The 24297-nt window shown below is 43.1% G+C and overlaps 1 protein-coding gene across 1 annotated transcript in view; it reads right to left on the bottom strand.

Annotated features, from left to right (window-relative positions):
- Window positions 1–5389: 5389 nt before the first annotated feature.
- The window catches only part of tent4b (terminal nucleotidyltransferase 4B), a 58774-nt gene continuing 39866 nt past the window's right edge, over window positions 5390–24297 (bottom strand). The window contains exons 3-12 of the mRNA XM_080766711.1: window positions 18787–18833; window positions 16939–17059; window positions 16474–16581; window positions 15820–15948; window positions 13479–13692; window positions 12484–12610; window positions 10456–10559; window positions 10016–10251; window positions 9436–9585; window positions 5390–8601 (exon numbers count right to left, since the gene is read on the bottom strand). Of these exons, the coding sequence (XP_080622837.1) occupies window positions 8428–8601; window positions 9436–9585; window positions 10016–10251; window positions 10456–10559; window positions 12484–12610; window positions 13479–13692; window positions 15820–15948; window positions 16474–16581; window positions 16939–17059; window positions 18787–18833 (1410 nt within the window). The 3' untranslated portion in view covers window positions 5390–8427. The remainder of the gene's footprint in view (window positions 8602–9435; window positions 9586–10015; window positions 10252–10455; window positions 10560–12483; window positions 12611–13478; window positions 13693–15819; window positions 15949–16473; window positions 16582–16938; window positions 17060–18786; window positions 18834–24297) is intronic.

Here is a 24297-nt window from a genome sequence, read left to right as displayed (position 1 = left end):
TCGAAGTTATATATTAAATATTCTCAAACATATGCACATTTTGGCTATTTAGAAAAAAAGAATCTTGGGGAATAAAAACAAAACAAAAACAGTGCCTTATTATATCTGCAGAATTGTGCTATAAAATGTAAAAATCTGTGTCTATCTGTACATATGTGTGTGTATGTGTGGAAACAACAGAATCTGTCCTGGTGACTCTAACTCTGAGAGTGTAGCCTACTCCAAATGGAACCAAAGGACCCTTTTATAACAATAAACCTCTGAGACTGTACAAATGGACTCTTATGGGTCCATTTGGTTGTATTTGTACACTCTCGGGTAGCCCATTCTCCAAACCATCATATATCACACCTCACGGACAGCTGACGGTTGTAGTGTTGACATTGGCTTGGCATGTATAAAGAAGTCCCGCGGTAGCCTGCGTGGGAGTCCACGGGTATAGCGGGGTCCACGAGGAGGTCGGCACAGGGGTCCGCAGTAGTCAACGTGAGGGTCCGTGGTAGTCTGCGTGGGGGTCCGTGGGTACAGCGGGGGTCCCCGGAGGTCGGCACGGGGGTCCACGGTAGTCTGCATGGGGATGCACGGGAACAGAGGTGGTCCCCGCGTAGGTCGGCATAGCCCAGGGGTCCGCAGACTAGAATCCGTTGGTGAAATAACATTCGCACGCAACGTGATAAATACTAGTGGGTTGTTGTTGCAACTTTCTGGCTGCAATGCTATGTCAATCCCATTGGCTGAGCTATCCTATTGGCTGAGAGGTCAGTTAGAGGCAAAAAGTGTCTGGTTGCCTAACTCGCTGGCTGCGCACGACCGTTTAGATAGATGATGGGTTGTTGCTGGCATTAAAGATGTCTGGTTGCCTAGAGACGAGGCAGCCAATCAGGATGCCAGGTTGTGACTACGGCATCCAATGAGAAATTGGTCGGCGGAAGCCATCCCGAGAGAAAATAGCCCAGCTGGCTTTGTCAAGCAGCTGGTACTAAAAATGAATATGAATATTTGGAATAACCACAAAACTTAGGCTACAGTCCATGGCACAAAATATTATTCTCGGCGTGCATATAAAATGGGAGGGTCCTTTTTAGTCCAGATATCAACTTCACTTTCAAACAAGCTCCACAGTCCACACCCACATTCCACACACCCACACAGAAACTACCAATATTTTTTCTTAAAGGAGTCAGATTTGGAAGGCAACACTGTGGTGTTTCTGGGCAGTGATGATGAGCAGCATATTTTGATTTCTTTATCATTTTAAAACAATGTCCTGCCTTGGAACAATTGGGGCTTAATTAGAAGAAAAAATCATGTATACCTATACCAGCCAACAATAAATTAAACATCAAACAGACATTAAAGGGCTACAACAAACACAAGTGGACGTTGTGTTGGTTTGTGTCACACCAAAGTTGACTAGAATGCTTTTTTTTTCTTTTACCATTTTACATATTAAATAGTTGGCCAAACGGTTAACCCTACATGCTTGCTATATAAATAATATACACCAACGTGGGGATAAATTGTAAAGTTTGAATAACATTCAAAAAGGCGTCAAAGTGTCCTAAATGTCATCCACAAATGAGCAGTTTAACGCAGCAGCAGCAGCAGCACTGTCACTGCAGGCAGGTGAAAACATACTAGAGAACAGAACACTCGTTTAATTCACTGAAGAGAACACAGACTCACTACAGTGCAGGTTAGTTACGCCAAAAGCTTCCTTTTTCAATACGACGAACAATGTGTTGACACTGCAGCTGCATGGCTACACATATTCACTACTGAAGAGAATGTAACACTATAATTAGCCCTAGAAAGTAGAAACGCTGTGATTTCACATACATTTGCATTATTATCTGGAATACATGAAACGTACCACAGCCAGCCAGCCATTCTAGGGCTGGGCTACAAATATAGCATGGCAATGAAATCTCAACAACGGTAGTGTAGTCATCCTCAGAGTGCGGATTCAGACACGTGGATTAGAGACACAAACAAGCCGAAGCTTGTTTCCATTGTGGTTCCACTATGAGTGAGACAATACAACAGCCAACACAGACCATATACAAATAAACACAAAAAATGCCCCAGACCAGAGTATATTCAGACTAGCCATTATATTCACGGCTCTAAAGAATATTTCCTTTTCAAAACGCAAGCTGTAGTAGAAGACTTTCACTGAAAAGGGGAAGGAGAAAAGGAGAAAACATACCTACACGCCTTAGACAAACACTTGTGGAATCAAGTCAACTGATATGCATATTTATTATTAAAGCTAATTGTTCTCTTCTTTTCTTACCTTATTTCATAACTTCACACACTCACACGTCCAGGGAGACAGACGAAGTTGAGACGCGCGGTTTTTAGCCGATGATGATACTGATACTGATGTTTGACTTGAGCTGCTGCCTGCAGACACTGAGCAGAGCTCCGCTGCAGTTCCTCACTGCGCGCGCACACACACACACACACACACACACACACACACACACACACACACAAAATAAGGTTTCAGTGTGTATTTGCAGCACGCACTACACTGTCTACTGTCTCCAAAGTCGTCCGTCCCACCTGTTGCGTCAAGACAGGTTACGACACGTTATGCAGTTGAACATCCGTTCGACATATATCTCCCGACATAATAATAATAATAATAATAATAATAATAATAATAATAATAATAATAATAATTATAATTATTATAATTATAATAATAATAATAATTAGTAGTAGTAGTAGTAGTAGTATTATTAGTATTATTATTATATTTTTAGTTGACATTTTGTTTTTGTCTGAACTAAAATTATACATACAAATATTGTAGCCTATAGATGTCAAGTTTGCCAGTTTAAGTGAGGGTCGCACTGGCACCGTGAAAAAATCTGGCTGCAATTTGACTTGGTAATTCCTCTTGCATAAAAATACATTTAAATTAATTCAATAAATAATACACAGCACCAGATGGAAACAGTATACATATAAATATAGTAAAGTATAAAAGAGTATAGGCCTACATTACATTAAATAAAGGTGTTTTTTATCAGCTTGCAGAGCTGATAACAGCACTGAGACTGAGAGCCAGACAAATGTTCCGGAAGTGCATTATTTGTCAATGGGACCCGGCACAGGCGATAGCAGGTGAACAGGCGATGGACTTAAATTTCCCATTGGTTTAGAGGCCATAGCCCGGCTATGGCCTCTAAACCAATAGGAAATTCAAGGCTCATTCATAGTCTGGATTTTCGGTGGTGAGGTGACGACCGCTCCGGTGGTGAGGTGACCACTGGAGCTGAAATAACATTGAGCAGTGGTGAGTAAAAACAGAGAGAAGGGCTGGGGCGGTGGTTTGCTCTTCACCGCGGCTCGTGACGTCATGTTGTAGTTCAGTGGTCACCTCACCACCGAAAATCCAGACTATGAATAGTCACGGCCAATGGGAAACTAAAGGCTCATTCATAGTCTGGATTTTCGGTGGTGAGGTGACCACCGAACTGAACTACAACATGACGTCACGAGCCACGGTGAAGAGCAAACCACCACCATGCACCGCCGCAGCCCTTCTCTTTGTTTTTACTCACCACCGCTCAACGTTATTTCAGCTCCGGTGGTCACCTCATCATCGGAGTGGTGGTCACCTCACCACCGAAAATCCAGAGAGAAATTTCAATCCATTCCAAGCAGTAGTTTTGCACAGTGGATATGGCCAAATTTAGGCGAATTAAGGAGTGTTTTTCGTGCAAAATTCTTGGAGTTGGAATGGATTCAGAATCATGAAAACCCCTCTAGTTTGACATGTCACATGATGACATTTTGCCTTATATTGGTTGTCTATGGTGTGTGTGGTATACAAAAATGGCCATAACCTTTTTTCTCCGCGATGTTTCCGGCAGAGCAGACCTTTCTTTCTGTGTACCTTAATGACCAAGTGAATAGAAAAAACACAAATAAAAAGTATGTCATGACATCACATGGTTAATCCTTAAACGTTGAGCTTTTGGGCCTGTGGCTCCCCGGAGTAGTGGATGGCTGGACGCCATTAACACGGCACCCAGGGAGCATTTAGGGGTCAAGTCTGTTGCTCAGGGACACATGGACAGTCTCCTACTGAGCAGCCACCTGGTCATCGAATTGTTGGCAAAAAATAAATAAAAATCACACCCGTTGTGAAATTAGGGGCGCTCTTATCATACATCATCTCATTATTCCGGCCAATCACAATTTGCATCCTCACTTTGGTCTTCAATGTTTGTGTTAGGACAAACACTAAAAACTGGCCATTCATTGTCAATAGCATTCAATGTTTGTGTTAGGACACAAATCCTCAAAGCTGGACATAGGAAGGGCTAGCACCCCTCAAAAATATCCATGAATTCAACGCTTCACGGTGTGTGTAATTGACCGGTATAGCAGATGTGAAGTTCACGTACCAGCTCTGACAGTGTCGGTGTGATAAAACCGCTTCTGGAAATGGGGTTCCTGTAAAGAGCTCATTTGGTGGCCTGGGCAATGGCTCAGCGGTCCAGGCACCTTGGCTGGTAATCCAGTCTGGCAGTGTGCCGTGGGTTAGACTCCCGATCCCGACGGCCTTTACCACAAAAAAACATTAAAAAAAAAAGCTCATTTGGTATGCTCAACACAACTCCATTTAGCAAAAAATTGCAGATCTCGCGACGGATTGTGATCTTATAGATCAGCTATTTTTGCCAAACATTCACCCCAGAAGAGGGATAACAATAGTGCCATTTTATTAAGTTTTAACTTAAAGGACCACTTCACCACTTTTCAACTTATCTTCATATATTTGGTACTCACTAATGAAATACCAGTCTGTATCTCATAGGAGGGCTGTGGGCGCTGCAGTTCAGAAACCCGTCCACCAGTGACATCATTAGGCAGGTTTTTTTTTAAACAATATATATTTTTTAAATATCGTGAGAACGATTGCTTCCATTATCACATTGCAACTTTTCAGGAATAGAAAGCGCGCAGTTTCTATTAGCTTGGATTCCCCATCGATGATGTCACTGGTGGACTTTCTGAACTACCCACAGCCCTCCCGTGAGACACAGACCGAGTAGAAAATAATTGTGGCATTAGTGAGGACCAATAGGTTGAAAAGTGGCGAAGTGGTCCCTTAACCCATTTAGAACTGAGGCAGATAATTGCTATACTGTAGATAGCAACAAGAACCTCAAAAGGGGGTTCCCGTCCTGAATGAGTTTGCATTCGGATTATCACAATCATTTTTGCCACAATCATTGAGACATGAAATGTTCATACTGTCCCATCCCTAGGTCCATTCTACTGTTGGTAAGCAAACAAACAAATCACAGGAATTTACAGCAATACAAGTTCCTAACATACACAAGACCTTAGTTTCAAATACGCCAGATTTGAATTGTACTGTGGTTGTTTTTATTGCATGAATTGTAAATATAGCTGCAGAGAAACAATTTGGATGAGTACAGTTTGGGATTGAAAGAGAGATCGTGACGGAACATTCTTGATGGCACTGTTGACAAATCTCACCCTTTTGCCGTCCTTCACCCCCAGGCCCGCACTTATATACTGCATTTAGACAAAAAAAGAAAGAAAAAAAACATATTGGAAGGACTACCGTCTTCAATTCAATACCAGATAAGTAGTAGTAGTGCATTCATTCATTCATTCAACGTATATAAAGGAAAAGTTGTCTAAACACAAAGGAGTAGGCCGTGATCATCCAGGTGACTGCAATGGTGAAAAGTGTAATAGCAGTTCTCGACTAATCATAATAGTAGTAATAGCAAAGTACAGTAATACATGTCCTAACTAGTAGGTACAGTATAGGGCGGTAGGTAGTTATTGCTGTGGATATCTTGCGTGTTATGGACAGCAGAATATTTCTCATACAACGGGTCCTTTGTGTGCTTCTGAGAGTATGCTCCATTGCCGACGGGCAGAAACCTCTAATCTCCATAGTTTAACCCATTTTGGTGTTAGCATCATGTCGTGCTTTAGCTATTGAAAAATAGCAGATCTACAAGCTCATAGCGTGCCACCGAGTGGTGCGCTACGAGCTTGTAGGTCTGCTATTTTTGAAAAATCGAAGAGCGACTGACATAGAAGACATTTTTAGAATTTGATCTCAGGTCAGAATGAAAACTGTCAGGATGTAGAAGACATTTTTTTTAATCTAATCTCGGGTCAGAATGGGTTAACTTTTTGTGGGTTTTTTTCATGAATTCATACATTTCGAGCTGCTACTTCATTTATTTTTTTGGAATCCTGAAAACAGTTTTGGACATAATGAGGTTTCCACCCCGACAGAGAGGATTTGATCTGTTCTAAGTGATGTATCATCATCACCTGGACCACTTCACCCCAAAATGATTCACCATTTCCACCTGAATGTATGTTGTAATGATGAAATGTCCAAATGCAGTATACAGACGCAAACTCCAATGAAGGTTCAGACCTTGAGCAATGATGCCACCTACGGGTTAAGTTGCTGAACTGCAGTGAGAGATGGGGGAAGGGTTGACCACCAATGAAGTCATTTGATTTCTCCCCCTCAAAAAAGGGGGGGGGGGAGGTTTTGTTTAAAACGAAAAGAAAAAAAAACCACTCGGATCCCTTTTAAAGTAAGTAGACCAGCCACATATTCAAAATAAAAAGGGGAAACAGAAAAAAAGAAAGGAAAATGCTCCGTTATGACTTGTAAAATGGTCTCTCAACTTTTCAAAGTAACTTGGTCACTTCAACTATCACTGAAAAAAAAAGGAAAAAATAGAAGGCAATGATATATAACATAACGGCATCATTGTACGGTACATGAACCCCTCCTCGCCGCCCTCCGATACCTCAATTTATCCTATCCCAAAGGACTTGAAGGATATAATCGCTTTCTAATGTTAATAACATATTCATACTATATTCATATAATTAATAAAAAAATAAATACATTTAACAGATACAAATGATTTTTTTGTAGTAGGTAAATTACCAAGGGAACAGATTAAGCACCCAGTCAGATTGTTTATACTTTTTCTTTTTCAAGTGTAGGATTTTAATAAAATAATTATCACCCTTTACTAATTTGAACCTGCATTCATATAAAGCCACTAAACTGCTGTATGGCTGTGCTATTGAGCTGTATGTGACAGAAACAGTCTCTATCCAGTCATCTATCAGGCTCGGTGTGGGTGTGTGTGTGTGTGTGTGTGTGTGTGTGTGTGTGTGTGTGTGTGTGTGTGTGTTTGTGCGTGTGTAGCCCAGGTATACTTTGTTGTATGGTGTCGCATGTGCGGAAAATAGACGATCTATAAACTCACAAGGCATTGCATCCACAAGGCATTGTGAGCTTGTAGATCGCCTACTTTCGGGTGTGTGACACAGTCGTACAACAGAGCACAAATTAATTGTGTGTGTGTGTGTGTGTGTGTGTGTGCGCGCGCACAATTAGCTCACTAATTAGCACACTCGTAGAGAGAGCAGCCACGAATACAAATAGATGCTGATGATTCATGTTGGCAATGGAACCCCAAACCCAAAACTCTTGGCTATACCAAAAATGCAGGGCTCGGGGGCAAAATGTGCACATCATCTACACGTATTGAATCGGTACAACCTGTAAAAAGTCATATGAAACAAGTAGTTTTTATGATTTTTGTTCATTTTGTTGGGGTTTTTAAGTTTTTTATTTTTTTAAAGTTTTTTTGTAGCTTGTTTTTGTCTTTTTTTTGTACAAATCTTTGTATAATCTGTTTTAGACGTAACAAAAAAAAGACCACCCATCAACAAAAGAAAATTGTCATGCATAAGTTATAGCCCCCAATCTTTCAGATTGCATTTTCAGGTTACCATCTAAAAAAAAAAAAAAAAAATTACATTTGATTTTTTTGTTCAACATAACATTTGCGTCTTTTTTTCCTTATTTTTTTTTCTTCCTTTTCTTTTCTGTTCCTCTCTGTAATGTTGTAGCCAGCAGTTCCAGGGTATTGCTCCCACAGTCATGTCCAAAAAAACACCATGTCCTGTCCTGTCCCCAGGGGGGCTACAAGATCCAAGATTATGTTAGGTGTGTGTGTGGTGGTGGTGGGGGGGGGTCGATCCCACCGTGAAGCGAAACAAGCCGTTCCTCCTTCATGACTTCAGTTCACGTCCAAAGAACTTCAGCTCTTCCATTTCCTAAAGAAATTACTTTATCTATTTTTGCGTGTCATTTTTCTACTATAAAACGCTTGCATATGTGCCCCGCCCCTTTACACAAAGGCTCGAAAGAGAGAGAGAGAGACAAATAAAGATCCTTAATACTACTAACAATGTCCCAAAGGCAGCGGGACAGTCAGTCAGTTTAACTCAGCAGCAGCAGGGACAGGAGTTTAGGAGAGGAGCGGGGGGGGGGGGTTTCGGGTGACATGGTGGGGTTAGGGGAGGGTCTGCTGCCCCCTATCTACACAGGTCCTCGTGCGCTGTTGTGGCGTCTCGCTGATTTTTCCTCTTCTTGCCGTTGCCCTGGTGATGAGGCTTGTTGTTCTGATGGCTTGTCGTTTTGGCGCTGGAGGACGAGGACCCCTGCTGGCCGTGGTGGATGTTCTTGTGATGAGAGCGAGATGGCCGGGCCTGCAGGGAGGATTGCATGCCAAAAACACATTAGATTTGAACCCATTCTGACCTGAGATCAGATTCAAAAAATGTCTTCTACATCCTGAGTTTTCTGAAAAAGCTGTGTTTCTATGTCAGTCGTTCTTCGATTTTTCAAAAATAGCAGACCTACAAGCTCATAGCGTGCCACCGAGTGGCGCGCTATGAGCTTGTAGATCTGCTATTTTTCAATAGCTAAAGCATAACATAATGCTAACACCAAAAGGTGTTCCTGCCCAAAATGGGTTAATATATTTCATGCTGATCTCCCCTTGACACTATAGCATGAACTCACATCTGGGTTAAAATGTACAATTTAGGCATTTAGCAGACGCTCTTTGACCAGAGTTAGGCCTGTCACAATTATTACATAATTGTCCAATCGCAATTATTTTAGATCATCGCCATTATTTTGTCATAATCGTCGTAACCGTTTCCATGTTGAAAAATGTATATACATTAAAAAAAGCTATATTGACCTTTTTTAAGTATAAAAATGATGTCAGTAACTTCTTTGTATATTTGTTATTTGTCATATCTGCCTTGTGCATTTTTTTGATTACAGGCAAACAGAAATGTATTCTTTATTCATACATTCCAATGTTCAAAGCCAAAAACACAATGAAATTGTTAATTGCAATTATCTTTGTGACAATTGATTGTCAACTTCATTTTGTAATCATGACAGCCCCCTCCAGAGTGACATCAGAAGCAGCAGATGCAGAGAGACAACAGTGTGGTACGACAGTAGGTAAACCCAAACTCTGGGTGCTGGTGGTTCACTGGGAGCCATGGAGAGAGCCTGTACAGTACCTTGCCTCCCTTGTTGTTTCCTTGTGGAGTGCTGGTGGAGTGGCTCTGTGTTCTGTGGTTGCTCACACCCCCTGTCTGCTCTCTGTGGCCGCTGGCGGCACGTCCGCCAGACTGCTGCTTGGCCGTTTTACAGGGGGTCCCGTCCGAGTCCTGCATGGGGAGAAACACAGTTCAAGCTAATCTTTAGCCGACAATTCAAAAAGTAACTACTATTCCTGGGTCAAAGTTTGGGTGCGTTCTCAAGTTATTCAGAAAGTGTGTTGCCGTTACCACTGTGCTCTGGGAGCATTTAGAGCACAGGGAGGGACGGTGGATTTTGACGACAAACGATGACAAAATGTTTGTCGACTACCTTTTGTTTTGGCTCAATGTTGGCCTGTTATCTCTCCCATGGTACCACATCAGTACAGCATGGCATTGTGGACCAAATCTAATCCAACGATAACAAAATATTCTACGTTCTGGGTCTGAGAGGCTAAATCTAAGCTTAATCATCAAAAGGTGGTCCTTGATATGAAAAAGATCAGAGAAACACTGCTCTACAACATTGTGCGACATGTCGTAGGTTCTTGGGACTGACCGCGTCACTGGAGCTGGACGCGGTGGAGGAGGAGGATGGAGACAGTGGGGAGGAGGAAGGGGAGGAGCGCAGTGAAGGAGACGGAGACGAGGAGTTGGAGGAGGTCTTGCTGCCACGGGGGACGGGCGGCGGCAGCACCACCACCACCGGCTCGTCGCTGTCGGGGACGTTGTTGTTGCACTCGTCCAGTTGTTGTTGTTGTTGTTGGGGTTCTACCAGCAGGGTGACTTCGTTCCCTGATGGAGAGGAGAGAGAGAGAGAGAGAGAGTGTGTGACACACGGTCAGGGACGTTTTCATCTTGAAGGCAAAACTCTTGGAAACATTTACGGAATTAAATGGACCCGTAAGGGTCCATTTGGTTCCATTTTTACACTCTCTGAGTTACACACCCAAAAGGGGCCATTTGGAATGAATGAATGAAAGCAGGTGTGGAACTTACTGTTGAGAGGCATGTCGTTCTGAGACTGGGACCCCCACTGCTTGCTGATCCATTCCCTGTACTCGTCCACCTCCTGGGTCACCCGGATTATTCGCCCCAGTATACTGTGGATGCACAAGGGAAGAGAGACATCTAGTGGCCGCCGGGCATGTCAACAGCTCCATGTAACAAATACATTGTCTCTGTCAGGTGGAAACCTCATTATGTCCAAAACAGTTACTGTTAAAAAAAACAGCAAATGTAGCAGATCTACAAGCTCAAAATGCAGCATGTGAGTGACGCTGTAGTATGATGATAGGGCATTAGATTACGAAGAAAAATTATAATAATAATAAAATAATAAAGGACCAATAGTTGTTTACAGTTATGGAGCTAAGCTTATATATCAGGACTACCAGCAGTCTTGTTTACGCTGTGCCACTACGGCCAGTGCTGCTGTCGTTACTGTGTTTATCCCATTTTCAACTTTTGAGTGAGGTTTCCTGTTGTCGTTATGCGTACCCTTTACCCCTAGACTAATTGGTGCGTAACAGGAGGCTGTAAAAGATCTCTACAAAAGTATATTAGTTTCCTCATGCAGATCGGCAACTTTCGCCGTTTGATAACTTTGATTTGTCCTAATGTTTGTCATTCGTAGACCAGGGCAGGCTGAGTGGCAGGCATGCAACTAGGAGTCAGTGCACACACGGGCACTCGCTCATTATTAATCAAATTATTATTATGAGGATCGGATTGGCAGTTTTTGCTGCCCCCCTGACAGGGCTCGAAATTAACTTTTTTACTTGGTAGCACTTGTGCTACCAATTTCAAAATGAAGGAGCACCCACCAAGATCTAATTTTTACATTCATAAAAACAATAGTTTACCCTCTAGTCTACACTGATTCCGGCCAGTCACATGACCTGTTTTCTTTTTCTTTGTTTTGTGTTTTTCACCTTCATAGCCCATTTAGATTATTAGAATTGTAAAACATGGTATTTATAGCTATGCCTATACTCACTTCTAATCAGTGGTGGAAAAATTACTCTAATGTTTTACTTAAGTAAAGTATCAATACTGTAGAAACACTTACAAGTCTGCTATTCTCTCTCTCTCATTCCCTCTCTCTTGCACACGCACACACACACACACACACACGGTCCGCCTCCTTCTTTTACATTCACAATCACAGTCTAGCTGCCGCTGGCTAGAGTCTCCTGTCTTTTCTGAATCTGAACGCTTGAAATAATGTACTTTCTGACACATGGTGAAGTTGCTCTGGAATGTGAGCGATGCAGCGCTCAACGTTGTCCCGTACCGTTGTGTCAAAGAGTAGTTAACTACACACTACAACTAACTACAACTTTGTTAGCATCAGGTGCTAGTGCAGCTAGCAGACAGGAGCACTGGCAGTACAGTGGAGTTGGATGTCAGAGAGCGGCTCAGAGCGCCCGTTTTTCTACAATCGATCGAAGCCAGGCGCACCACAGTAATTATTTGTAGTGGCACTGGTGCTCCCGAATATATTTTTAGGTTGCAAAGATTAAAATGCAGGCCCCCTGAGCCCCTCATATCACTTCACTAGCATAGCAAGCCTGCTGCGTTGTGACTGCTTCCGTCATGTCATTCACACCAAGGCAATCTCTACACTGTACACATTAATAATATTTTTCTGCGGATCTACACTGATCCCTAATGGTCCCTATGAAATCCCCAGGACGGAAATCCGACGGAGAACTTTAAGCCCTGGCTATGGGGTACACACATTCTTCAGCCAATCAAATCATCTCTATGCGGTACACACATTGCTCAGCCAATAAATCATTGCTATGGGGTACACACAGACACACAAAGATGGGCAAAAACCCACAAAAGGTTAGAATATGGAGATGCAGAGGTTTCTGCCCGATAGCAACAATATGTGGGCGAATCAGTTCTATGTCACATCCATATAATACACGCTAGGCATACGAGGGAGCAAAACGCTGTTCTCTGCAACTCATGGTGCTTTGGTGCTCGTCAACAATGACCAAGGATGTCCTCCCTTACCTCTCTGTGTCATTGTTGGGGTAATACTTGGCGATGGGAGACACGGCGTGGCTGAGCACCACATAGGCGTAGTCAAAAGCCTGCTTCACTTGCATGGCTCCGTATGAGCTCCGGCCCACATCGTTGTCTGGAAGGAAAAAACCAACAATACAAGGATTTATTATGGATGCGTGTCCTTCGCTGTTGTTCCGATAAGACTCTTTGTAAACATCCACAACTCGTCCTCCCTCTCGCTGTAAGAAATCTATATACTGTATACGCGTTTTAATAGCCATCTGTTGTCTGCGATCGACGTATATACTGTATATGTCTTATATTGCTTTATATGGATCTGAAACTGCACCGCTAAAAAACAACTTTTTGCCCTGAGCCAGTTGCTAGGCAACGCCTTGCTCACCCAGCATGCACGGAACATAGACTACCATTATAATTAGGATCTTGCTGATCAGACATCCGAGGTTCGGATACGATTTCAGATTTTTCATCGCATCACGATCGAAAATTCAAAATACAAACGTTTCTCGAGAAAGATAGCTAGCGTGACCGTGAGCTAATGCCAGTAGTAATCTCCACTTGGCCCCGCGAAGGTATTTACCACTTGTGGCCACACGGCCGCAGTCTTTGCGTTAACACGCAGCCGTTTGGCCAGATGACCTGATCCAGAAGATTGAGAACTGCTGGACTAGGATAGATATATTTCTTATTCTTTCCGTGAAGTGATATTTTGACATCCAAGACCTATTACACAAAGTACAGCTTTACTGTAACCGACGGTCAATCTCACTGGTTTACAGTAATGAAAAAAACAAACAAGAAGACCGACATCAGACTGATGAAGATACGGTAAGGCTCGAAACGTCACATCCAACGATGGCGTAAACTTTACGCCACGTCACGTCCGCCCCCCTGGCTAAATCTCATCAAAATGGTGGCGCGTGGCTCAAATGCTGAATAAATTGATATGAAAAGGGTTGAAAACCAGTCCTAGTCCCTACCTGGCTGCAATGGGTCCTCGATGTACAGCATGGACGGCCTGTATCCGTCCATCATGCTCTTCTGCACCTCGTCCTTTGCTACGTAGCAGCCGCCGTCCTTTATCCTGATGCCCGTCTTCAGGTAGTTAAAGTGTCGCCCATACAGTTCGAAGAACTCGATAAGCAGCACGCCCATGTTGGTGTTGGGACTGCACACGTCCTCCCTGTAGTGGAGCTGCACACACACACACACACAGTCTGATGGTCCGTCAGCATAATGACCCCCACCCCCTCATATTCCCTCCTTAGATAGCACTTTATGTAGACTTAGATAGCATTTTAAACAGACTTATAGCATGTTACATAGACAACACTAGAATTGCATTTTATGTAGTCATAGCACTTTATAGTACATAATGTATAGTGTAGTATAGTATAGTGTAGTGTAGTGTGTAGTGTAGTATAGTATAGTATAGTGTAGTGTAGTGTGTAGTGTAGTGTAGTGTAGTGTAGTGTAGTGTAGTGTAGTGTAGTGTAGTGTAGTGTAGTGTAGTGTGTAGTGTAGTGTAGTGTAGTGTAGTGTAGTGTGTAGTGTGTAGTGTAGTGTAGTGTAGTGTAGTGTAGTGTAGTGTAGTGTAGTGTGTAGTGTAGTGTGTAGTGTAGTGTGTAGTGTAGTGTAGTGTGTAGTGTGTAGTGTAGTGTAGTGTAGTGTAGTGTAGTGTGTAGTGTAGTGTAGTGTAGTGTAGTGTAGTGTAGTGTAGTGTAGTGTAGTGTAGTGTAGTGTAGTGTAGTGTAGTGTAGTGTGTAGTGTAGTGTAGTGTAGTGTAGTGTAGTGTAGTGTGTAGTGTGTAGTGTGTAGTGTAGTGTAGTGTGTAGTGTAGTGTGTAGTGTAGTGTAGTATAGTATAGTATATAGTTTCATGATATAGATACTCCGTTACGTTCTTAGCTTACGCATGTTTCATGATAACTACTTTTTTCTGAATCTAAATCACAGATTACGATTCTAATCAAAACAAGCGTTATTGACAGCCGATCGCGGTCGCATCAACTTCATATAACATTAATCATACCGCTGTATCATAAAACAGTACTAGCTCTAGTTCATGGCGTTGGCATGGAGTTGTCCTTAACGCTATATCAGAATAAAGAGCAAATTAACTTTTTCCTTTTTAACCCATTTTGGGCGGGAACCCCTTTTGGTTTTAGCATTGTTATGCTTTAGCCATTGAAAAATAGCAGATCTACAAGCTCACGAGCTTGTAGGACAAGCTCACGACTGACAAAGAAACTTTTTTTCAGAAAACTGTCAGGATGTTTTTAGAATCTGATCTCAGGTCAAAATGGGTTAACCAAATAAATATGTCTTACATCTCGAACTGTTGCACCCCAACCCTGTTCACATACTGTATCATACACTCAGCACTCATTACACTGCCCTGCTTGAGTGTATCAAACTGTATTATACTGTATCATACTGTACCATACACTCAGCACTCATTACACTGCCCTGCTCGAGTGGTGAAACGCCAAGCACGTCCACCCTGCGTGGGACTTTGTATATGTTCCCTTCTAGTTCAAAGTTTAAGTGGTTATATTTTCAGTCACATGCACATACTGTACATTACAGCTGGCAGCAACACTGCAGGGCAACAACATTCTTGTTAGATTCCAAAGCTGTCCTCGGTGCAAATTCCGTCCCCTCCCACCGACGCATGCTTTCTGACCACTATAACGCCCTCCCACCGACGCATGCTTTCTGACCACTATAACGCCCTCCCACCGACGCATGCTTTCTGACCACTATAACGCCCTCCCACCGACGCATGCTTTCTGACCACTATAACGCCCTCCCACCGACGCATGCTTTCTGACCACTATAACGCCCGTCCACGCTGCCGCCCGCCCGCTCACACCAGAGATGACCGTGATGAACTTGACGTTCCGCATGTGGATATGGAGATTTAATGTTTATTTACAGCACGTGAGAGTTATAGCGGTCAGAAATCGAGACAAAAATGCGTGTGTTGTTTATCAGATCTGGATGCATTGGGTTTTCTGGAGGACAATGCAGTTAAGCCCAATAACAGATACCGTACATTTTTCATTCCTTGCTCGACATGCCGACCGCCTGCTCCCGCCTACGGTAGAGTGAAACCATTCTGCGTTTTGTTAGATCCCGTGGGAAGGAACACAACTGCTATGGTGCAACGGTTAATTGAACTACATAAAAAAACATATTTGATTTTAATGAATTAATGGATCTGGGAGGAAAACTAGGAAAGTATGTGGATGCTGGGATCCACATAGAACCGGTTTGACTCCTGGAACTTTGTCCAGTTGTCCATGTGGTATGTTCTGACCTGCAGGAAGCTGACAGCCATGAGGAAGAGGCTGTAGGAGCCGATCCCACCGGTGAACACCTCGTTCAGGTCTCTCTGCAACAGGAACTGCTTGAGCACCAGCACCAGGTAAGGCAGCACAGGATACTTCTACAGAAGGTAAACACATACATAAACTCGGTAAACTAGAATCAACCAAGAACCTAGCATCAGTCTAAACAGTATACTATCAAAATTATAATTTGTTGGTTTACTTACACCACACACACACGATTATATCACCCTCTAGTGGGTGTAGTGAACTTTTAAGTATAATTGTTAAAGGGAAAGCTTTACTTTACACAATAAAACTGGTAACACTGTGTGAGCAGGTTAGATGAAGGAATCCAACGTGTGAACTTTCACCCCTAGTCCGAGGGTGCATCCCATCTGGCCCACCCATCTTAACAGACCATTTAATTGACGTCTGTGACAGCCAATGAATCCACTTGGGTATTAGTGGAACCGTCATTTCACTGTCAGAGCCCAGTGACATACGGTAGCGGTTACGACCCGGTCCCAGAGTCACTTCTTGTGCATGGAACCGCGACCAAGCGGGGTCCGGGTATTTTCAGGTCTCAGGTTTAACCGAAGACCTCTAGACCATGGTTACAGTATGTACTTGCACTACTGTACCTCTTTGAATTCTTTGATGAGGCACGCCGCTTTGACCCCACTCTTCACATTGAAGCTGATGTCGACCTTGACCTCAGTGAAGGAGTCTGTCAGCTTGATGATGGGGACCTACAGACAGACAGACAGACAGACAGACAAGAAGTGAGTGATGGTGGATGGGTACAGGAGTCTTTCAGAGCTTCATCAGTTCTGGATAAAATAATCCTCAAATAAAGAAATAACAAAAAAAAATGGGTATATAAACTATTTGGAGAGAAAAATATATACAATCTGCATGCACACACAAAACGTTGTGCTGCTCTCCCTGTACACGGAACTAATAATATCAAAAGTTAATTTATTGTTTTTGACAAATAGCCACTACAATAAGTATACAAAGAAATTACTGATTTATTTTTCTTTTAAATGTGTGAAAAAGCATGAAAAAGAATAATGAGAATGGGTCGTAAATGGGTTGACACTTACCGTGGCTTTGTCCAGCACTTTGATGGAGTTCTCATCTGCTACGTTCCTCCTGCGTAAGGCCTCCTCCAGCGTCCACAGAGGTAGGGTCTCCCACTTCCCAAACACCACCAGGTCTATGTCACTGAGAGAGGAGACCAGACCAGACGGAATACGTCAGTCACACACCAGTGTTCATTTCTTCCACTAAAATCATGACTACCTTTGTTCAACTATATAGAGATTGAGCCTCCTTCATAGGTGTTACCAATGATACTAATGAAGGCTCAGTTCCAATCAGAAGAAACTGTCAGGGTGCTGATATTGTGCATGTTGGCTCACTGGAGACACTCTGCTACACCAGACTGTGGGTCTCAAAATTGGGGTCCTGGGACCCTCATGGTTCCTTGAAGGGGTTTCCAAATGGCCCGTTAAGAGTGTGTAACTCTGAGTGTACAAATGTCAGCCTTCTGATTGGTCCCTGACTGACTAACCAGCAGACTCTTTCTCCCTCGTTCCGCCCTGGTTCCACCTTGTTTATATTGAATTTGCTAAAACATATTTTTTTGGAAAAAACTAAAAACAAACATGATATGCCCAGTCACCATGCTGCACCCGTGATGTTCCTTTTTACTGACACCAAGTTTAAAATAACAATTGAACAACATGTTATTTCAATGGTAGTGGATGGAGAAACATCAACCAATGGGTGCGAAGAGGGGCACAATCACGGGCGGGACTTGACAAAGGGTGAATTGTACACTCTCAGAGTTATGGGGTCCTTGAAATTAAAAGGCATGAGAACCACTGTGCTACAATCAAATGTAACAGAGCCTTCATTGGTATCATTGGTAACACCTGTGAGTTGAGGAAGATGATCAATTTCTTTCCAATAATGGCAGCTGTATGCACAGCACTGCTTCTGGAACGGAACTGACAGCAGAGGGAACTGACAGCAGAGGGGCTGGGGGACACCTCTCAGCCATCATAGGCTTTTCATTAGCAACAATCAAGTCCATCTAGCAACAAGGCTCTCAGTCTAAAGGCTCTCAGCACCATCAAGGACGCCTCTCACCCCAACAATGGACTGTTCTGCCCCCTCCGCTCACAGATGCCTCCAGACCATTTTGGACAGAAAGGTATTTGGGACTGAACAATGGCATCTGCCGAAAACTCTGCCTCGGCCGGTCGTGGTCACAAATGCACCAGAAACTGTATAACTACCCAGATATTATTCTGTTTAACTCTAAATCTAGTGATAGTCACGCTGTTTTTTGTGCACTTGTATTCTATGTGACAACATAAAATCATCCATCCATACAGTAAACACACACACACACACACACACCCTAAAAGCTGTAGTGTTAGTTTAATTACGATAGCGTGAAATCCTTAAACGGTGAGCTAATCTCATTCTCCAGTCCTCAGTGTGGTGTCAAGAGTCCACTAAAGGTGACGCGTCAGTGAGTATTTGCATTACTGTGTGTGTTCACATAATGCACACAGTGTATACATCGATGCGTTATTGCAGCAGGGGCAGTGAGGGGAAAGAGTGTGTGTATGTGTGTGTATGTGTGTGTGTGTGTGTGTGTGTGTGTGTGTGTGTGTGTGTGTATTGGGTGGTTGTTTATTAAGTAGGCTCAGTGAGTCTTTTAAATAATAAGGCTTCTGTGGCAGATTAGCAGGTGCTATAATTATCAAGCCCTCTAAATCTGTGAAACAAAAGGCCAAACGGCAGGGCTTTCGCCACGGCAGAGTTTATGAGGGCCTCTTTTGTTGAGGTTCTGCGCGACGGTTTGGTGCGTCTGTGAGATTAACACTTAGCACTAGCAGTTATCTAAAAGCAGCCTGAGGGCCTCACACACAGCTTACCTTGTTGGCAGATATAAGCCTGTGCTGAAGCTTCCAAACACTTGGACCTGGAGAGGCAAAAAAAACACACAGGTTAGTATTACTTTAGCTTTGAAATTGCATTGAAAATATCTCCAAATAACCCCCCCCCCCCCACACACACACACACACACACACACACACACACGTCTGCTGAATGAAATGCTCATTTACATCCATATTAAGAGGTTAACTAGGCATAATGGATATTTAAGGAATCATAACAAATTATGCAAAATTGCAAATTAGTTTTTCCACGCAGAAAACCAATTGAAGAGGGAGTGCCTGTGACCATGGAATATGAGGAGTGCTTCTCCCTAAATGTCATGAAGAGGTTTAAATGAATTCATTCTTTTATTGCCGGCTAGCAGTTCCCAGTGCCACCATACGTGTTCACTTTAAGAGTCAGAGTTTGCCCGCCCCCCGCCCCCCACACACGCAAGCACACACGTCAGAAGCGTTTACATGGCGGAAGCGACGCGTTACATAGGCACAAATTAAATCCATAATTTGTATGGCTAAGATCCACCAAGGACAGCTCTCCCCACGAGTATACGGCTTATAAGGTCCGCTAGCATCCTCTAGTGACGGGTCCGTATATATACGGACTTAGCAGAAAAATAATTAAGGTGGGTGAGGCGATAGTATGAGATCAGTTACAGTATTTAAAACAGTGATTCTCAAGGTGGGGTCCGGTGACCTCCAGGGGTCTTTGAAGGGGTTCCAGGGGGTCCCAGCAAAATCAGTTCAACACAAGAATTGAGATCAAGATTCTCACACGATTCTAATGTTTTCCATGAAACTACAGTCTGTAGTTGCTGAACATTACTACATTCAAACATATCAACCGACCACAACAACATGCAGGCTAAAACTGACAGGCTTAACAACTTTGCCAGTTGTGTTGTGTGTCAACTCCACCACCACACAATCCGTCATTATTGATGAGGAAACACTTTTGTTGTGGAAGACTTCACCTATCTGGGCAGCCTCATCAGTAAGGACAGCAGGGAATCAAAGGCCATATAGGCAAGGCTGGGAAAGGCTCAAAGTGCCGTTTCCCAACTCTGTTCCATCTGGAGATCAAAGCTAACCTGACTCCGCCAGATTGCAGCTGTACTGAGTTCACCAGTTCCCTCCTCCTGCCTGCATCTGGGATCTCTCAGGCAGAAACGATGAACTCGGAAGCAGCGAGACACAAATCTGATATCTCTAATAATTCTAATAATCTAATAATTTCGAGTTGTAGTCTTGTTAGGTTGTGTTTACATTGCGCTGTGGCACAGCTTCAATATGTCATCAGTCTCACGTTGATCCCGCCTCTAGCGGCCGCATACGGCTGCATATCGCTCCGGACAGAATTGGTCCGGAGTACATCTCTGCCTGAGAGATCCCAGACTCACGCTTAGTTGAAATGTTGTCCAGCAGGGGGAGTGGTTCTACCAGGCTAGATCAAAGCAACACAGCCTTAAAACCAAGATGCTCCTATACAACAGCAATGTAAAGTCTGTTCTGCTGTACGACTCCGAGACCTGGCGAGTAATTAAATCAGACGTGAGGAAAATTGAAGTGTTCCACAACCGATGCCTCCGGCGAATATGCCAGATCTTTTGGCCAAATACAATCTCCAATAATGAACTGTATAAACAAAAAGGGAGCCAGAGCATCACCCAAAGAGTTTACACATCGATGCCTGGGACATGTGCTGAGGATGGAGCTGGACCACATCACAAAGGTGGCCTTAAGATGGACACCACCAGGCAAGAGAAAACATGGGAGGCCCAAAACCACCTGACAGATGAACCTGTCCTGGGGAGAGGCGCAACATGCTGCCAGGGATCTGATGCAATGGAGAGCGCTCATTGAAGCCTTATGTCCCAAAGGGGACGAAGAGGAGTAAGTAAGAAAGAAAGTAAATAACTAACTAACTAACTAACTACATTCAAAATGTGGCACCTGGAGCCAACTACTGTGGCTTTAAACAGACATCAAAGTGCTTGACTTAAACCTCTCTTTAAGTCTCTCTCTTGTAGCAAAAACACAAGAGTAACTAAAATTAATTGGACAGCCAACTAGTGCTGCACGATTCTTGCTCAAATTTAGAAATAAGATCGCATAGGTGTCTGTTCGAAAAAAGATTGCAACCTAGATTCAATCATGCTCAAATTTGAAGGGGTTACTTTTTCCCACACACATACATCTAAGCAGTTCTATCACTTGGAGTTTCGCTGTCATGAGAAACACGTTCTTCGAGTTAACTCAGCGGCATTATGGTTTGACAAGACCAAAACTGTGCCATTGTTTTTTATTAGGGAGGAACAAGACGGAACATGACACAGGCCCCTAGAAACAACTAGCTATTAAAAGGAAGTGAAAGACAGAATTACTGTGTAATTTGCTGTTCTGCAGATCCTGCTAATACAGTAGCACGCAGCCCCAGTTATTTGAAGGGAGGGTTGCAAGATTTAGTTCTAGCTGTCTAACCTGGGGCTCATATAGACATTTACATTTGGGGTGCCAGGGGAAAGCAATCGTCAAATTGGTTGTAATAGAACTTCTATTACAACAAATTTGACGATGGTTCTTAACTGTTCCATGTCAAGGACGGACGCCCAAATGCATATTACAGTATTTGGCCGCGGACCCCCACCTGAATATATTTTGGACCCCCATACAAGATTTTTGCACTCTGTCTGTCCTTCCGTCCGTCCGTGTGCGCGCGCGCGTGCGTGCGTCCGTCCGTCTGTGTACAGCTAATCTATGGCACCGTTAACCCGGCCAAATTTTACACACACACTCCCTGGATGCCAACGACGAACCTCTGTCCCAAAATTTCCAGAACGGCCACCATGAGCATGAGGCAGCTTTTCACATGTTTACCTATAACTGCACAGATCTGCTTGAAACGTTGCATGCATGCACACTCCCTAGAGGCTAAGGAAAAACCTTTGACCTGCATTTTTCACATGTGCCTTTTATAGCACCACCAGGAGGCCGACTTTTGTAAAACACATTATATTATATTATTATATATATTTATATTACTCCTCCAGATTCTGTCCAAAAATCCTGCAAATCGTTACACAGTATCTCTATAGTCATGTGCTCAAGACGGATGTGTCCGATATTTCATATTCCATCCTAATTGCCTAACATTGGCTTCCAAAGTTTGCAGAGTTGGCCCGTTTTGAACAAAAAGCCTCAAATCATGAACGCAGTGTGCAACGTGACATTTTTCACACACTTTCCTACTAGGCAGAGGAATAAATCCCACCCTTTCCACATTGGCCTGTGATAGCGCAACCAACAGGATTTTTGCTAAAGACATTTTTGGAACAAAATGCCGGCTCAAATTGTCCAATTGCCATCAAGGGCGTGATAACTGGCACCCTTTTCACATTGGCCTATTAGAGTGCCACCAGACCTGGCCTGGTGGAGACCTGTGCCCCGATGGGCACTTTTTCTAGTGTACTTTTTTTAATGTAGAGTGAAAACAGATAATACACTAGTATGGAGCCCTGAGGGACTCCAGTCAAACCATATAGGGTTTAAGTGGATAAGGCTGTTCTTCCCACCATCCCCACTTCATTCAAGTGCACTGGTCCAGGACAGAGAGAAAGGCCACAGAAATAGAGCCTTAAGCTGTAAACCTGCCTTTATTCCCCTTAAACCCTGGCGGGCCTCTTCCTCCCTCAACCAGCACTACGTTATCTCCTCAATCAGCTTACGGTCCCTGTGCATGTGACTGGAATAGAGAATGAATGAATGAATGAGTGAGTGAATGCATTTATTTAGTTTGCCAGTGACAATAAGGTATTGGACGGACATTGTTTCGTCTTTTCGTCTACAAAATGAACACAATCAACAGTAACTCCAATGTTCCATTGCCAACAAATTATCACAATGATAATTGTATGGTACAGTGTCAAAGCATAACGTGTAGACAAGAGGCACAGGTAGGGTGTGAATATTAACCCACAACAGCCAGCATAACTTTAGGATGTCATATCTAATGGTCACAAGCCAACAACACTTAAAAGGGTCAGGACACCCAAAATCTCTTCTTAGATTTTAACAAAAAAAAAAATCTGTGCTTTGTGATAGGGAGCAATGCATAACAAATTTCTCATAGGTTTCTAGTTTCAGAGCTTTCTGATGTTTACGTACAGCAGCTATTCTGTGTATATCCAGGTGTCAGGGTAGAAAGGAAATATTTGGTGTTCGATTTCTGTGACGTGACATAGGTATATCTAATTATATTTCTGTTTGTTTCATGTCTTACGGGTGTGGTTTGCCTGTTCCTTCATTGCTGACGAGTAGACAGTCGAGACACAATTGGTAAAACACGGTGAACCCCTAACTGTGCCTCGCATTGCTGCCTCTTCCACTGTTGTGTGAAGTCAATGTGTCTTAAAGGAATAGTATGCAACTTTAACCTGTGTTTGCGTAACAAAACAAACCCATCATTTCCCTCTGTACCAGCAGTAAACAGCAATTTACCTTTACCGTTTACCTGCAGAAACACACTGCCCTCTCGCTGCATTTTGGTGATTTCCCTATTTGTTTTGATAGATGGGGACTTTTAAGGCAGGGTAACCACAACAAAGAGTGAAAAAAAATACAGGGAGAGAAGCAGTGTGTTTCTGCAGTAAAACACCACCACACTACTCCAGTGACTGTTGCTGGTACAGAGGGAATAAAATGTATTTATTGTTATGTTATGTAAACACAGGGCAAAGTCACTTTACTATGCTTTAATGTAACGCACATTGTAAATCATTGGCTTGCTATATTTGTCCGGGACAGAATTTGTTTTCTTTTAATTGTGCAGCCCCGTTACTGTAGCTACCTGGTGAGCTCACCTCAGAGCACTTTGTAATCCGCCTGGTGGGTGTCTAGCCGTCCAGGCGGATCAAACAAACACCTATCCAACAGAGTGGATATCCATAAGCTCACTGCACTTCTGGTCTCAGTGGGAACAGGACAGCCAGGAGATGAACTGTGCTCTTTATCTTGAAGAGAGAGAGAGAGGGAGCTCTAGGCTCCAACGCACAGCCCTGGGCACCCTGGTGGCAATGCCAGTTGGTATGCCTAAAACATACTGCAAGCATGGGCCTGACAGCATGGGCAAAAAGAGACCTCTCTTCTTGACCCGATGGCGTCATATCACCATACCCATCTTTATAGAGATGTACCTAGTCCATGTTAATTTTGCCAAGTTTTTTCAATGACTAAAACTAAACAAAAACGAAGCAATGATGATCAAACTGACTAAAATATATTGACATGATATTTAGTTAACTAAAACTAGACAGACAATTCAGATTACTAAAATATGACTCAAATGATTTTTTTCGAAAATTTCCTGTCAAATTAATGAATAAAAAAGGGGTTCTCAAGGGGTCGCCAAATTGTTTTGGGGGGTCCCCAAAATAATTGCAACTGAATGGCTATAAAATACTATACGATACTGAGTACTAATCCTATTGGTCA

The sequence above is a fragment of the Protomyctophum bolini genome (genome assembly GCF_963924005.1).
Source record: "Protomyctophum bolini genome assembly, chromosome: 1".
NCBI lineage: Eukaryota > Metazoa > Chordata > Actinopteri > Myctophiformes > Myctophidae > Protomyctophum > Protomyctophum bolini.
This window is presented reverse-complemented; position numbering and strand designations above follow the sequence as displayed.